At 37.2% G+C, this 16,909-nt stretch overlaps 1 protein-coding gene across 2 annotated transcripts in view; it reads right to left on the bottom strand.

Annotated features, from left to right (window-relative positions):
- The window catches only part of LOC121874853 (collectin-10-like), a 70,175-nt gene extending 61,947 nt beyond the window's left edge, over positions 1-8,228 (bottom strand). The window contains exon 1 of one of the 2 annotated variants that reach the window (XM_042379140.1): positions 7,768-8,228. In XM_042379140.1, the coding sequence (XP_042235074.1) occupies positions 7,768-7,843 (76 nt within the window). In that variant the 5' untranslated portion in view covers positions 7,844-8,228. The remainder of the gene's footprint in view (positions 1-7,767) is intronic. The other variant, XM_042379139.1, reaches the window with a different exon arrangement.
- Between the last annotated feature and the right edge of the window lie 8,681 nt (positions 8,229-16,909).

Raw genomic sequence — 16,909 nt, 5'->3', positions numbered from 1 at the left:
TTTCTTCTTCACTATTTACTTTATAGTATTAAGTTTCATAGTGAAGATATCATATTACCTGTGTCTCTACCTGTCCTTGCACCACTGCTACTCTGATTTAATGCAAGTTAGAGAATGACAAAACAGTAACTCGTTTTGTTTTCATTTTGACTGTGATTTTTTATTCACAAAATCACATCTTTAATTTCCTCTATTACTTGAAATTAACATGAATCAGTAGATCAAAGAACATTGTAATTTTTCCAAGCTAAAAAAAATATGTATAAACATTTATTTTATAATACGTATAAGTTTAATGTAACAAACTCTCGTAACAGAAACTACTGTACTTGAGTTAAAGACACTAATATTAATATATATCATCTGTTGCCAATTACTCGACATTAAGGACGGGTTACGAGGAGCAGGTGGTAGATTACATACTCATATATCTAACAATGAAGTATATTTGGTCTATTTTAAGATAATACGTTATACTAAGCTTACAAACATCAAGAATGAGAACGTGTTCCTTGATTTTCTTACTTTTTCAATTTGGTTTTTGAAATTCACTTTTTTTATTATTTCTTGACTTGATAAGACACCGGCGTTCAGTGTGGATATCATAGAATTGTTCAACGTGGATAAGATATCATTGTTCAACGTGGATAACACACCATTGTTCATCGTGGAAAAGACGTTAATGTTCAACGTGGATAATGTGTTTTAGGATCAGAATTAGAGGAAAAATTGAGAAGAAAACAGAATGAGGCAAAAATCACACGTAATATACAAAAGCAAAAAAAAAAAAAACATTAGCGCTGAAGTCAGGATAAAATTGAAACAGTCCTTAATAAAAACATCAACTGCAAGAACTAAATCAGTTTCCATAAACAAAATAAAAATATATTAATAATAATAATCTCGGTTAAAAAAAAAAAATAGTTGGGAAAAATATCAAACTGTACCGTCAAACTCGATAAAACTATTATTTTACTCAAACATAATAATAATAATTACTAAAGTGTTCATGTGTCGTGTAAACAAAACAACCACCAATTGTGTTAGGAATCAACAAAGGACCTGGTAGCCGCCGTTCGTTTGTGGCATGAATTATTATTATTTTTTTTACAAATTTGCATATCCAAAAATATTATGATTTTTTTTTTTCATTTTTTTTTATTTGCATATATTTTTTTAGAGCGTTATATAATTGGACCATTGTAAAAGCCGACGTAGGGGATATGAAATATTCCTTTGTAGTTATTGTGTCCGATGGTGTGGTAGCGTAGATTTACATATAAACAATACTACTATATAAAGTAGGTCTGTATAAGAACAGTAACATGGGTCTATTGTTTGCCTTTCATCTCTCTTGTTTAATGACACCTGTTACCTGTTAATGACATCTGTTACCTTTTAATGACACCTGTTATCTGTTAATGACACCTGTTATCTGTTAATGACACCTGTTACATGTTAATGACACCTGTTACCTGTTAAGGACACCTGTTACCTGTTAATGACACATGTTACCTGTTAATGACATCTGTACTTGTTAATGACATATGTTACCTATTAATGACACTTGTTAATGACATCTGTTACCTGTTAATGACACCTGTTACCTGTTAATGACATTTGTTACTGACACCTGTTAATGTTACCTGTTAGTGACATCTGTTAATGACGCCTGCTACCTGTTAATGACACCTGTTACCTGTTAAGGAATCCTGTTACCTGTTAATGACACCTGTTACCTGTTATATAGTGATTATATACTTTTAATGATATAACTTAACTAAATCCTCAATGTTGATGTCACCTAACCTAACCTAACCTACACAATAGATAGATTAAAATTAAGGTCACTGGACCGTAAACAGCCTTTGGCCTAACCTGACCCCGGCCACGACCTCATTACCTCAGGCAGACAGACAGACAGGCAGACAGACCGACGGCCACGACCTTATTACCTTAGACAGACAGACAGACAGACAGACGATAACTACCTAACTTGATATCATAATTAAAACTAATGAGTCAATTTTCTTATTTCTCTGTATTTTATTAAATTTCTCGTCTCTAACATCTTTATTCATTGTTATTTATTATTGTTGTTATGTCTAAATTATTTTTATTTTTTTATAATATTCAACTACTAGAAAAAAATGCAATTGTGTATACTAAAGTCAGCAGACAGTGTTAGTGTTCGGACGCGGTGTGTTAGGCTCAGGTCTGGTTAAAGGAGTGTGAGGTGTTCGAAGGCCTGTACTATGGCTTTCGTTCTTTGTAGTGTGTGTGTGTGTGTACTGTATGTGTGTGTGTGTGTGTGAGTGCGTTTGTGTGCGTATGTGCATGAATGCATTTGTGTGTATGTGCGTATGTCGTCTGTCAAGTTTTACATCATTAATACTCATATACACACTTCCCATTCATGTTGAAATTCTTGTTATTTTTTCATTTATTTCAGATACTCAGAAAGGTTAAATTAATAAATAAAAAAAACACACACTTCTCCCTCACACTCACTACCTAGCTGATGCAACACAATCTTACCCCCAGAACACCAGCAGCCAGTCTCAGTTCCCCACCGACAGGAAGCGAACAAGACCAGGCCGAAAAAACTGGTGTGGGGATCCAGAAAAGGTGGAGAGGTCGCCCACAGTAAACGCCCGAGGGTTCCAGAGATAAGAGATAGGAGTAAAGGAGCGCCCATACCCTACAGTGAACGCCCGTGGTACTCAGGGTAGGTGTAGAAGGCGTCCACACCCCCCCACACCCGCCCACAACCCATAATGAACACTCGTGGGTCCTAGAGATGATAGATAAGTCACACACACACACACACACACACACACACACATCCCAAGGTGGGCGACTGGATTGTGCGTCACTTGTTGATGATGATGTGTGTGTGTGTGTGGTGTGACGCATGACACTACTGCAGGGTAAACACGACAGTCACAAGTACGGTACATGATCGAATATCACCAGCAAATCAGTGTGTGTGTGTGTGTGTGTGTGTATGATAAACTGGGGAGACAGACAGACAGATAGGCAGGCAGGCGGACTGACGGACGGGTAGAAGAGATATAGATAAAAAAAGTAAAAACAGACAAACCTAGAGAGAAAAAAGAGAGAGAGAGAGAGAGAGAGAGAGAGAGAGATGCATTGATGGATGACCAGGGCTTTTTCAAGGATGACGTGTAAAATTGCAGAAAAGTTAAGCCTCGATTGCAAGCACCAGGGGCGGCCATCACAACCTCGCCCCATTTGAGCTCCAGTTTTTATGGCAAGAGAGAATAACTGGCCAAGGAAGGTCGGGGTCTATTCTGCCAACTCCTACAGCTGCACACGCAACGTAGTGTGTGTGTGTGTGTGTGTGTGTGTGTGTGTGTGTGTGTGTTACAACAGGGAGATACAGTGTCACTTGTAAGGAAATCATTTACTTTCCATCTTCTTCTTGTAAGCATCGACGGACGCGAGACACCACCTAACGTTGTCTCTTTAAGAATGCAGTGAGCAGTTTCCCCCTCTGGCACTGGGTACACTAGGAAGGCTTCATCGATGAGTCTCCCCAAGTGTTCTTATAAGGTTCTGACGTTTATTGTGCCCATCTGGTTACGCTTTCTTGTATGATTCCACCGAGGCGTTCATTATTTTTTTTCTTCTAATTTTCCATTAACATCTACAGTCTCTGTTTTGTTCTAGCAAAGGAAAACAAAAATAGTATTGCATATTTTCAATTGGTTTAAAATTTAGGAAACAATGTTACCTTATTATCTTAGAAAAAAAACATTTCCTCGGAAGATTCTTTATAAAAAATTCTCACTTTATTACGTCTTGTCAGAGGGTGTCATAGTAAACATGGATTCCTGTCATTTTGCATTTTCTTGTAAGATTTTAGTTAGAAGACGTCCTTACTCTTCTTGCAGTTTTTCGTACAGTTCTGTTTCCATCTTTTTAAACTGGGTAGCGGTACAGGGAAGGGTACCACGATAGGGCACTAAGGTTGGGTAGCAGGGTAGAACAGCAGGGTAGAAAAGTAGGGTAGAACCGCAGGGTATGGTAGCACTAGCAGTATAGTAGGTTGGTGGGTGACCTACATACTTTCCCTCTCCCAGACAGATCCTCATTCGCTCGCCAGCTTCCGTCTCCACCACTCTCGCCGCCTGCCCAACCTACCACAGCTTACCTAGCCTGTTACGGCCTACCACGGCTTACCACAACCTGTTACAGCCTACCACAGCTTACCACAGCTTACCACAGCCTATTACAGTCCACCACAGTTTGCCATAACCTGTTATAGCGTAATAATAATAATAATAATAATAATAATAATAATAATAATAAATGAAAATATTATTATTAATATTAATATAAGTGTTGTAGTTGTTATTATTATTATTATTATTATTATTATTATTATTATTATTATTATTATTATTATTATTATTATTATTATTATTATTATTATTATTATTATTATTATTATTTTGAGTTGTGTTTGTGTCATTATGCACGTGTGTCTGTGGGTGTTTATATATCAGTCTCTACGTGTGTGTGAGAGCAGAGCTTACCTCTCAATCATCCAACTACCCGAACTGACAAACAAGTTATTGGCAGGAAACACAAGAAGCTAATAAGCGACTACAGACTTATGGACATGAAGACTAACAAGCACACCAATTAACAACATACAGTATCAACAAGTCAACATCAAAGACAGACAGACACACAAACAGAATGATAGTCGCTTAATTAAATTTCGGTCTTGGTAGCTATTGAACTTTGATAATTAAACTCAACAGCTACCCACCAAGATCGAAACTTTGACTGACATGCAACTAGACAGAAGACAAGTATACAGTTTGACAGAGAGGTGAACAGACAGACAATCAAATATCCTGTCAACCAGTAAGCCGATAAGCCAGTTATCCTGACAGATGCAGAGACGGACAAACAGACACCCGGGATAATTCGCAGATAATTGCTGAAGAGGTAAATTAAAACTCTCGTGTGGGCTAATAATGGCTCTTTCAACATTACGTCGATATAATTTGCATAATTTTTCTTGTCAATTAAAGTTATTTAAAAAAAATATGCTGGAGTTCGTTGTGTGCTTCAGGTGGTATGTAACTCACTCTCTCTCTCTCTCTCTCTCTCTCTCTCTCTCTCTCTCTCTCTCTCTCACGTAAACACAGTCTGGCTCTGTCTCTCTTATACACAGTCTCTTTCTCTCTCTCTCTCACACACACACACACACACCCACAGTCTCTCTCTCTCTCTCTCTCTCTATCTCTTCCTGTAACCCCATCAAACAGACTCCAATCCACAATAAAAATAACGAACATGACTAATGAGTCACGATCACACAACCCAGCCTCGTGAAACAGGACCCGGAACTGCAGGTGTGGTGACTGTATTCTAATTTATTATACTATTTACGGTTCTCACGGGGGAAGGTATCGTAGTGTGGGAGTATGATACAGTGGGATACAGTGTTTTCATTAATCTTTGTTGTTCTTTGTTATTCTGCATTAAGGCTTTATGTCTTTAAGTGAAAAACAAAAACAAAACAAAACAAACTAGTCCACGAAAGCAGATCAGATGAATATTTTTCCTCCTGCTCACTAGTTTATTTCAGCCTAATAACCTAACCTAATATAACCTAATCTAACCTAACCTAACCTAACCTAACCTAACCTAACCTAACCTAAAGTAAGTGTGAATGGACAGTGGCGCCCTCCTAATTAATGTCTCTCAGTTTTTATTCAACACATCATTTTATGTTTGTCTATATTATATAGTATTTCTGTTTTTTTTTTAATTTTTTTCAACCTTTCATTTTATATAACTGCTCGCATTCATTATTTTCAGAGAGAGAGAGAGAGAGAGAGAGAGAGAGAGTAATGTGATAACAGCTTGAATTAATATCCATCTGTTATATTTACCAAAGAACTGGTGGAAAATTAATGCAATAACACACACATACACACACACACACACACACACACACACACACAAGGAACAACCACCAATACAACTATGACTGTATTGTGTATATAACAGTATTACATTTTTCAGAGCAATATCCACAGCTAAATCAAATTAAGTGTACGTATGAATTGTTAACGAGAAAAGAAAGAAAAAAAGATTTGTGTTGTATTCAATTCCAACGAAAAAAATTCAACGTTATTGCTAATATCATTTGTCCCTTTTTCTCAACCTGTGCATCGAGGGAGAGAGATAGAGCGTTATTTTATAGCGTTAATATCGTGTCGGATGGATTAATTTAGATTATATATTGATTCTATTATAATCCCATTTATATTTATAATAGTTATATAGATTAGGTATCCTCCCTCGTGTGTGTGTGTGTGTGTGTGTGTGTGTGTGTGTGTGTGTTCAATAATAATAAAGACATAAAACTGTCTTATCTTACCACTCCCCATAAAGTTAAGTGACAGACCAATCTCGCAATTTGTTACCTAATTTTAATCAGTGGAGCTTCTGAAAAATAAGAAAATGAGAGAGAGAGAGAGATCAATGCTAGTCAAAGGTAGGAGAATGCGTTAGAAAGACAAACAGACAGACAGATAGACATGAATTGCCGAGAACTTGACGGCTAAAAAAAAAAAAAAAACAATCAATGGAAAGAGAAAACAATGGACAGAATGCCAGACAAAAAAAAAAACAGCAAAAAAAAACACATTCCTCAATACTAACAAGGCAAAAAAAAAAAAAAAAACGGACCCTCTTTTCCCACACTACCACCGGCCTTTGTACCCTCTCCAAGGACACAGTGTAGCAATGTAATACGGAGGTAAAATTATGATAAAAAAATAAAACCTTCTTATGGGAGACCTGAGATACTGAAGGCTGTGTGGTTCTCAGGAGCAGCGTGGGGGTGAGGTAGGGGTAGGTGGGGGTTGGTGGGTATTAGATGAGTGGGTTAGGATGGTAGGGAGGTGTGCGGTAGTAAGTGGGGATGGAATGGTAGGTGGGGTAGGAGGTGGGTGTGTGTGTGTGGGGGGGGAGACACGTATTATCGACGGATGATGAAAAATAATAATACTTTTGTGTTTCTCAGTACGTTCGACGAGGGTAATGGGGAGGAGGGGGTGTTGTGGGGGGAAGGGGGAGGGGGGCAGACGAAGATGATTGCATTAACCCCCCCCCCAAAAAAAGAGTAAAATACATGTAGGATAATGAAGGAAAGACTGGTGATGATTGTGATGATAATGGTGAAGTTCTTGACGTTAATGATGATGATTGATGATGACAATACTGATAAATAAGATGACAATAAAAACATCAACACCGATGAAAGGAAAGTAATTAGGAAATGAAAAATTAATACGATAAATAAGAACCAATTAAAATAAAACACATACGAAGTTTAAGACAAACACCTTACGACATTTAGCTCAGCTTGGGGGTGGACAGCCGATGAGAAACGACTTGACAAGAAGAACTCGGGAGACTGAGAAATAATCCTTTAAGAAAATCACATTGAAATGAAACGAAAGAAAATCCAAGTTCTTTTCCTCAGACAAAATAATAACTTGGATACAGATCCCCATCCCCCTAAAAAAAACCAGACAACACCACCAAAGAAGGTGAAATTAAAGAAAAACTAGTTAGTGCTATAGGAAACAACCCAATTAAAGGACAGAGATAAGGCGTAAAAAAAAGTTAGGATAATCTTAGAAGGAATGAGAGGAAACTAGAATCTAAGAGAGGCCGACCCCCACTCAGGTGACTCGCCAAACGGGTACTTACACTCTCTGGGCACCTGACCATCCAAGGGGGTCACCACCACCACGAAAATTGCCAAATACCCAACAAGATTCTTCATTTTTATTTTCGTGTTGGTGGATGGATCTGACGTGTTGGAGAGGTGGTGTTGAAGGAGCTATATGGTATGGAGGGAGTTGAGTCTGCGTTTCTGTGGGGAGTCTTCTTCCTCTTCTCTCCTCTTGGCTCTGCAGGTCGGGTTACAAGCAGGACACAGGTGCATCAGAACGTCATAGTTAAGGGGATCACCGCACTCACTCACTGTTAGATTCATGTGCCGTATAAACACTTATCGACACTATATAATTCACTCTTTTTCTTTCCCCCCTTTTTTTTTTCGTTTTCGTCGTTTATCGTGGAAAAATGGTGAAGGTGTTAACCCGCACCGTGCGCCTTGTCTGTCTCCTACGGCTTTAGGACACCAACTGCTCGTCCAACTTTCACACTGGTGAGTCCCACACCGCTAAGCAATACCAGAGTAAAAACCCACAACCAACATTGTACAGTGAAATCCTCTCGCAGTTCGTTTTCTATACGATCGAGTTGCTAGTTAAGGAATTTTAAACACGTCTCTTCGGTGCTCCAGGTCTGGTATATTACATAATCTTATATAATGTCTTTACATACATATATACAGTATATATATATATACTGTATATTTGTAAATTATATTCTCAAATATTTTAATATATAAGAATATTCTTCATATTTTTTGCGGGAATTTTCAGGAAAAGGATATCTGTAATGTTGAGATTCATGGGAGACTCTGCAGTCTGTCGGATGAATGCATTCCTATCGGAGAAACCGTAAGGTGTGCTGGGGTAGAGTTCCTCCTGTCGGGCCGACTGGCCTCATTTGCTGTAGGGATGCGCCTCGTAGAATGGCAGTTTTGACGTAGTTTCAGATTACTATTGGAGAAAAAGGTTTCAGTTACCGTGGGAGTTTCACATGACTGGCTTGTAAAATTTACTGAATCGATGCTGTGGTATAATGTGTGTGTGTGTGTGTGTGTGTGTGTGTGTGTGTGTGTGTGTGTGTGTGTGATCACTTCCGCCATGGTTTTTTATCGGTCTTTTCCGTCTCTGCTTGAACAACTTGCATTTTGCCTGTCTCTCTGCACTTCTGACAGTTTCTATCTTTTCTTTCCAATGTACTGTCTTTCCGTTTCTCTGGTATCGTGTGTTACTGTCTACTTATCCAAATATTCTTCGATTTTTGTTTTACTCCATTTGATAAATTATTTCTGCTAACTTTATGATCAATTTATAGTATTTTTTTATCCGTCTGCTCGCTATTGTGTTTCAAAGTGAGTAAATGTCAAGTCAGTTTTACTTTCTATCCGTGTTATTGTGAGTCTTCCTTAAAACCTGTTTTCTTTTGTGACTTTCCTGTTTGTCATCGGTTGTGTTTACTCCTAAGTCTGCCGTTTATCGTTCTCTCTCTCTAACTCACTTCACGGTCACCACAGAGAGAGAGAGAGAGAGAGAGCAATCAGTGGATATCTCTTCCTTACTTTCATTTAAAAGAAAACCAATTTATCAGTGACAATTTTCCCGCCACTGTGATTTACACTTTCGAATCGTGTTGCGCACCGGGATATTCGATACAGAGGGATGGGTGAGGAGGAGGAGGAGGTAGAGGTACTGGGGGTGAAACTATACTTCAGGGTCTCATAATGTTATTTATGGCGTCAATAAAATGATTTATGATAAGGAATTGCTCACGTCAAGAAGATAACCTGCTATCCTTGCTTGACTTCCCGTTTTGTGTTTTCGTAATCGAGTAGCTGTAGAATGCAAACAACACAGGAAGAGGCTGAATAGTTGTTTACTGTTTGGTCGGTTTAAACATAGAACATTAGACTTTTTATACTAGATATGAAGAAATTATGAGATTGATTTATTCACTGACCTCATTATATAACACAGAACGGGAAGTCAAACAGGGATAACCACTTGAAGATGATAACCTGCTTCCCATATCTTGGATTCCCGTTTTCGGTTTAGTAGTTTAGGTTGGATATCTTATTCCCGGAAGCATAAACAACAGAAATATGTCTTGTTGGCTAACTATTAACAAATTACATCAACATCTCAAAGTTTAATTCTCAATATACATTTAATTACAGATCTTGGCTATTGATTTTGATTAAGATTAGGTTACCTCATAATCTTCTCGCTTTGATGAAGGAGTGTCATTAGTGCTGACCTAAATTGTGAACATTACACTCCTCTATAGTCTTTGATACTGTGACTCTTCCTTGCTGCAATCTGTGTCGTGTCTTTTCTAGGGTGATTGAGAGAACCTGATTCCAACTCAGAGATAAAACTTGATTGATTTTTGTCGCTAGACGTTTGCTGCTTCGTTCTCTCTTTTAACCTCAAGAGAGTAATTGGAATCCACTAATTCATATCGGGGATTCGGGATATTTGCTAAGCTAAATTAATATATATATATATATATATATATATATATATATATATATATATATATATATATATATATATATATATATATATATATATATATATATATATTGACTTGTTTTGGGTGATCATCGCATATATCAAGAGCCTATGTGATTCGGGTATCAAAAATGACTCGTATGTTACGTTGATTATGTTTTTAATAAATCATTTGGTTATGTGATATGCAAGTGATGGAAAATCTGTTTTATCAGTGAATTTTAGGTCATGTCAGATCCTGTTAAGATAGTTGACCCCAGAAATCGTGAGAGGCGACGTCTGTTTAGCTGTCCAGCCATTTGGGTTATTTTTACTGATTTGAACCTAGGACAATAAAAGTGACCTGACGTGAACAGACAGACAGACAGACAGACAGACAGACGGACGGACGGACGAACAGACCTATTGACAGACCTATTGACAGACAGACCTATAAACAGATAGACCTATAGACAGACCTATTCACTTAATTAATCATACACGTTCACATTGATACAGGTTGTACATTTATAGGCATACAGTATATGCGCAGTGTACGTATACAAGGTACAATATGTAGGTAGTACAGGTATATTAACAATGGTAAACAGGCAGTCGGTTAAACCTAGGATGGCCTAACAAAATCATTACAACTTACTTCCATTACTGTTAAAATTATGTTTTTCCATCACCCACAAAATTCTTCCTTAAAGGCCAGGCCGCCCAACTTTCTTTTGAGTTAACGTAAAAAAAATAACACAACACAAGAGCTTTATTGTGGTATAAAGTTAGCGTTGTTTACTGTAAGTCATTTAAGCTGTAGTTTAAAGGTTATGTGTCACTGAACTATTACTTAGAAATATTTTTGTGGTTCTCCTTCATCTAGAGGAATTTCCTGTGATTTCTTATTTTAATAAATGGCCTTCAGAATGTGTGTGTGTGTGGGTGTTGTCAGACAGGTGTTCCACAGGTAAAGCCACGACCACCTGGCGAGTAAAGGTGTAATTACAGAGATGATGAAGCCGGTAAAAAGTCAATCAAACTATTAGTGACTTAAGTAACATATTCAGATAACATTCATTTGCAGTATTTCATGACCGTAACACCATTTATTGTTAACACTCTTACGTCTGATTATGCAAATTTAAACCAGTTCTTGAGTTTTGAAAGCAGAAAGACTCCATAATTCTAAGATAATTTTAATAATTTATTTTGATATTAAGGCTTTCAAAATCTTACGGCAAGTGTTTCACATTAATAAAAAAATGAACATTGCCATTAGGTTGGGTGAGCAATGTGTGCTTAAATGTGTTTATTTACTGTACTAACTTAAATATTGCTTAATAGATCTGATATAGACCCATCGAGACCTTTATATATATTTTATCTTGTTTTTTATGAGAGAGAGAGAGAGAGAGAGAGAGAGAGAGAGAGAGAGAGAGAGAGAGATCTTATCAAGCACTGAAATTAATTGAGATTTTTCTGTTTCAATCGACTTTTTCTCCTTTTTTTTGTAAGATAAATTAATAAAATAATTTTCATCTCATCAATTATCGAAGCTTACCTGTGTATACTGTCACACCTGACATCCAATTTACCTATAAAAGTTGCCGATGGGCGACCTGTAGACCTCTTACAGGATTCCACTACAAATACTCTAAAAGCTGATAAAAGAGGAACCCTGTGACCACAAGGGAAAACATCAAGCGAAGAAAAGATCAAAGAAACTCATAGTAAAAGACCTACAGCCAACAGAGAGAAAGCCGGGAGTCGAAGGAATGACAAATAGTAATATTGACAGTAATGTAATGACTCAAGGACATAACTTCACGGTCTTACTAAACATTCTCATCACAACTCTTTTTCAACGCCAGGAGTGTAGAGGTGTTTTTTTTTAAGGCACCGTTTAATGCTGTTGTTTTAACTCGATAGACCAAAGTTAGCTCACAGTTAGTTAGAATTAAGTGGTGGGCACACAGACACAGGCTACCTTTGATGTTTGTATACACTGTGGCTGTAATTGTCTTTCGGAGTTTAATGGAAATTTTTGTCGTGTACGCAAGAAGAACTCAAAGTGCAGTTATTTTTAAAGGTTCGTACGATGGAAATTCGACGTTCAGTGAAGATTTGAAGATCAAAGAATCTAATTGTCTGACTGAAGCTCAAACACAATAAATACTTCCAAATATTACTCTTAGCTCTAGCATTCTATTAGGTCGACTTTTAGCATCGGTTAGGGAATGGATGAGGAGACTTTGATAACTATTCACAACGTTTACTTATAGTACAGACTATAGGCAAATATCCTTACGCTAATATTGTCCTCTAACTTATGATAAGCTAAAAGTGTATTAACTGAAAATTATGACACCACTTGTTAGCAGTAGCATGCCAGCGTGTCCGGTCGTGCAGTGATTGTGATATAGTTACCTTCAAGTTGTATTAATAGTGTTGTAAAAATTATAGTGAATGGTGAGTGTGAAGAGTAGTGTTGAATTGTTAGTGGTGCAATGATTAATGGTGCAGTGGTTGATAGTGAATGGTGACTCCTATAATGGAAGAGTGATGTTGAAGACCGATGGGTTGAGTGATAATGTTAGAGACTGATTATGTGGGTCACCTGTGTTGTATAAAGGTGACCGATGTAGACGAGGTAAGTAATTGATTATACCAACAGTGATATTTGACACCTGCTTTATACATGCATACTGTTCATATCAAGGAAATAAGAATGATAGATTAATCCCAATCCTCAGCTGCCACTAGTATCTCTAGTAACATGAAAACAGACAACTAGTGATTGTGTAAACCCAATTCTCGTTTTCCTTGACACAAGACCCCTTCCACCCCCCCCTCCCCCCAAAAAAATTATTCATATTTTATCTCGTTCCTTTACTCTGTCTGTAACAACTGGCTCGACCTGTTCATCGACCTCATTTTTCGGTGCAGTCGATCCCTCTCCTTCACCACTACCGTATATCGGGTTATGGTGAACGGCTGAGTCGAGTTTTTGTCTCATGATAGTGTATGGGACGCCTCCACCCTCCCCGTTACGGCTACTATGGGGTGACGAGTCACAAGAATGGTTTATATATGTATTTTAGCGTTTCTGCGTCAGTCTATCACCCTCTTCATGAGGTTTGAGCAGCAGACCTCCATACATTAAATAGAAAGTCATATACAAAATTTATCATAATTAAACATACCTAAGAATTTTGAGTAATATAATTCGAAACGTTTCTTATATATTCAGAAATGTATTCGTAAAAGCCCATTTATGACTTATATTCTTAAGTATACAATTAATCTTCCCATGCATTCTTAAGGAACATTTACCATCACCGAGAACAGATGACTCGAAGGAAGTGTATATACGTTTATCTTACTATGTACAGTACGTTAATTAAAAATGTATTTCTATTTATGAAGGACAAAAAACTCTCCCATTGCAATGAACTGACATACAGCTTAACTAAGTATTATAATGTAAACTCTACTAACACAAAACATGGACATACATGTGAGCCTCTTACAGTGACCAAGTTTGAAATAAGTGAAGACATAAAAACATAAGATTGTGGGATAAATATTCTGATTAACGAGCTCATTGATGTCTTATACCCAATGTTTTCAATTACCCTTTTGGTATCCAGCGACAACTGTTCACCAAAGATGATTGTTTAGTCAGTTTCCTCTTTAATGCTGGTATGGTTATGAGGGAAAAGAGGGCTGGAAGGACGAAGCATAGACCCTGGAGCCACCAAATGCTTCCATAGTGACATCAACCTCCCAGTCCCATCGATACAACCCTCTCAGTTTCGCGGTTGTAGTCAGTCAGAAATTTTAACCAAAAATGATAGATCTTTGACATTGATGGTTACACAAACAAGATAGACGAAGTAAATAATTACTTATATAATTGATTTAGATATAGTTAACTAACACCGCCATAGCTCAATTATGGAAGTCATTAGTGCAGATTGGAAACGAAACCAAACTAATCAACTCTCACTGAGTGTAAGTATGTGTGTTTTTTTCCTCTAATTTTCTCTATCCTTTTAGCATACAGTAGATTCTTTATACTACACACTATACAATGGCTAAGGTTTCAAAACATTCTTGTCTACCTTAAACCTTATAAAGTCCACCTACTTGAGAAAAGAGTGGATTGTGATATTATCTTTCAAAAATCCTAACGACAATAAAAGGATTAAAAAAAACACACACACGCAATAAAAGAGCCAGTGAACAAAATATATAACCCGAGCATCTCTTGACTCTACAATTTCATCTCTGGGTAGTTAGAATCGTTTTTTTTTTTTACATCTACAACATCAATACCTGTATGTATATCCCTCTAGCCAGCAGCAGTTCCTCGCACAGTGTTGACACAGTATTAGTCTCTCGTCTCTCCTACGGGAACAAGCCAACATACACAGTAGTGAAGTATCTATCAAGTTATTGTGTTATAAAGAAGTTTTATTTTATTTTGAATATAATTGTCTCGTGTTTTAATTGTTGTTGAAGTGTTCTCTGTTCTCCTGTTCGCGTGTTCAGTTTATTTTCCTATATAATGTTATATTTTTTATCTTAACTAGGTAGGTAAGGATCACGAGCTGGGAAGTCGAGGCATAGTCCAAGCGAGGGGGGGAGTGTTAGAAATCTTCCTAGCTGGGATTTATTCACATGGAGCCTGGAGCATATGGTAAGTAATTAGTTCGGGAAGATTTATGTTCGTATGATTGGAGGTATGATGAGTGAGGTAGACCGCAAGATAGTTGGAGAGTTATTGAGTTGTTAAGATCTTGGGATATTTTAGGTGAATCTAGAGTGTTGTGAGATGCTGTGTGGTGGAGTGGTCTTGTGTACTCTATGGTCTGAATCTCTCGTCTTATGTGTAGAGTGAACAGCTGTTAAGTCTTGTGGTTAATGATGAAGTTTCCAAAAACGAATTCTGTACATTTTAATATTACTCGAGAATCCGCTCGGAAGGTCTTAAAGGCCTGATTAACTTGATCCATGACCAGTGAATGGATAAAGAGTAAAACCATCACAAACAATCAGATCAACGAAGAGAGGCGCCAGCTTACCTAACTCAAGAAAGTTTATAACCATGTATGATAAATTGAGTTCAAATAATGAATTTACATCCCATATAATTAAAATAAGTGACTATTTTAATTTAGATACCACAAGTTGCGTAAATTTTTATTTTTATTTATTTTATTTATGGTCAATACGTGTGTGTGTATGTGTGTGTGTGTGTGTGTGTGTGTGTGTGTGTGTGTGTGTGTGTGTGTGTGTGTGTGTGTGTGTGTGTGTTTAACGTAAGGAAGCCATACATGTAGGCTTAGACAGCAACATACAAAATAAAAGTTCACAAATTAAAAGGTACGGCAAATCGTTTTCTCTTACAGCAAATGAAATCGTTTTAGAAAACGGGATGCTGGGACAATGGGATGACTACTGTGCACGTTACTTAGATAGTAGAGTACCCAGAGACAACTTCCAAAGACCGGTAAGGAATTATTTGTCTCACTTCCAATTTAAGTGGGAATCAAACCCTGATCAGTGTTGTGAGTGGGAATTAACTTACGTTGCATCACAGTCACGCCAATGGTCTGTGTCTGGGACTATTAGGTTTGTGAGCTATTAGTTTTGGGAACCATTTAGAATAGAGCCCATTCAGATTCGTTTGATAAAATGTCCATTCTATTTACTAACAAATGAATGGTAGTTATGTTTGCTATCAATGATAATGACTGCCGCTTTATGCCTCAGTTTTATATTACCCATCATCCATCACCACAGAGCTGTGTAACGTTAGCATTACCCAACAGTAAACACAATGCGTCAGTCACGTCTATATATTCGGATGGTTAGGTTGTCTGAAACTAACCTAACCTAACGCCAGATGATGTTATTTAATAGAGTGAGGGTTAATACATAAGGGTTTAATAGACTATCTCCACTAATACAGAGGTCACTGGAAACCTATATGTCATGTATGTTGTTTCATGAAAGCGTGTGGGTGAACATTTCGGTGTGAATCGTAGAGCAAATATTGAGGAAGGTCCAGAGGCTCTAGTTGTCAGGTCTGAGAGGATGTCTTTCTACTGTATTCGCTTTATATGTCTATTTGTATGTCTAACTGTCTATTTGTCTGTGTGTTTACCTGTTTCACCCCTTCTGTCTTTTCATTTCACCTTGCTATTGGTGATTTAGTCAACGACACATCATTTTTCCATTTACAAATCATTTTTGATGAGTTGAAGCGATGGGTTCAACAGCAGAGTTATTGGAAATGTCATTGTAAAACTCAAAGGGGCTATTAATAGGTCTTACTGCTCACTCCGCTGGGAAAATTTTATCAAACTTTACTCTAAATTGTTGAAATAATATTAAATAACAAGTGTCTTATCTTTTCTCAGGGAGGAGGTATTTCATGATACAATTGTAGCAGATTTCACCAAATATTCACTCAAAATTGAAAAAAAAAAAGACAGGTTAAGTGCATATGATAGAAAAAAAAGACTTTACCTCTCAAATACCAATGATAAGCTGGGGTAAGGTGGTCAGGCAACGTGAGGTTCATCCCTATTGGGTGAGTTAAGGACGGCCACTCCTGTATATGATCTACATAAAGAAAACTAAGAAAACAAGTTACTAGAAATTAAAAAAAC

This window comes from Homarus americanus, unplaced genomic scaffold, assembly GCF_018991925.1.
Source record: "Homarus americanus isolate GMGI-L3 unplaced genomic scaffold, GMGI_Hamer_2.0 scaffold56009, whole genome shotgun sequence".
Classification (NCBI taxonomy): domain Eukaryota; kingdom Metazoa; phylum Arthropoda; class Malacostraca; order Decapoda; family Nephropidae; genus Homarus; species Homarus americanus.
Note: the sequence above shows the minus strand (reverse complement) of the source record. Positions and strands in the feature narration are given on the sequence as shown.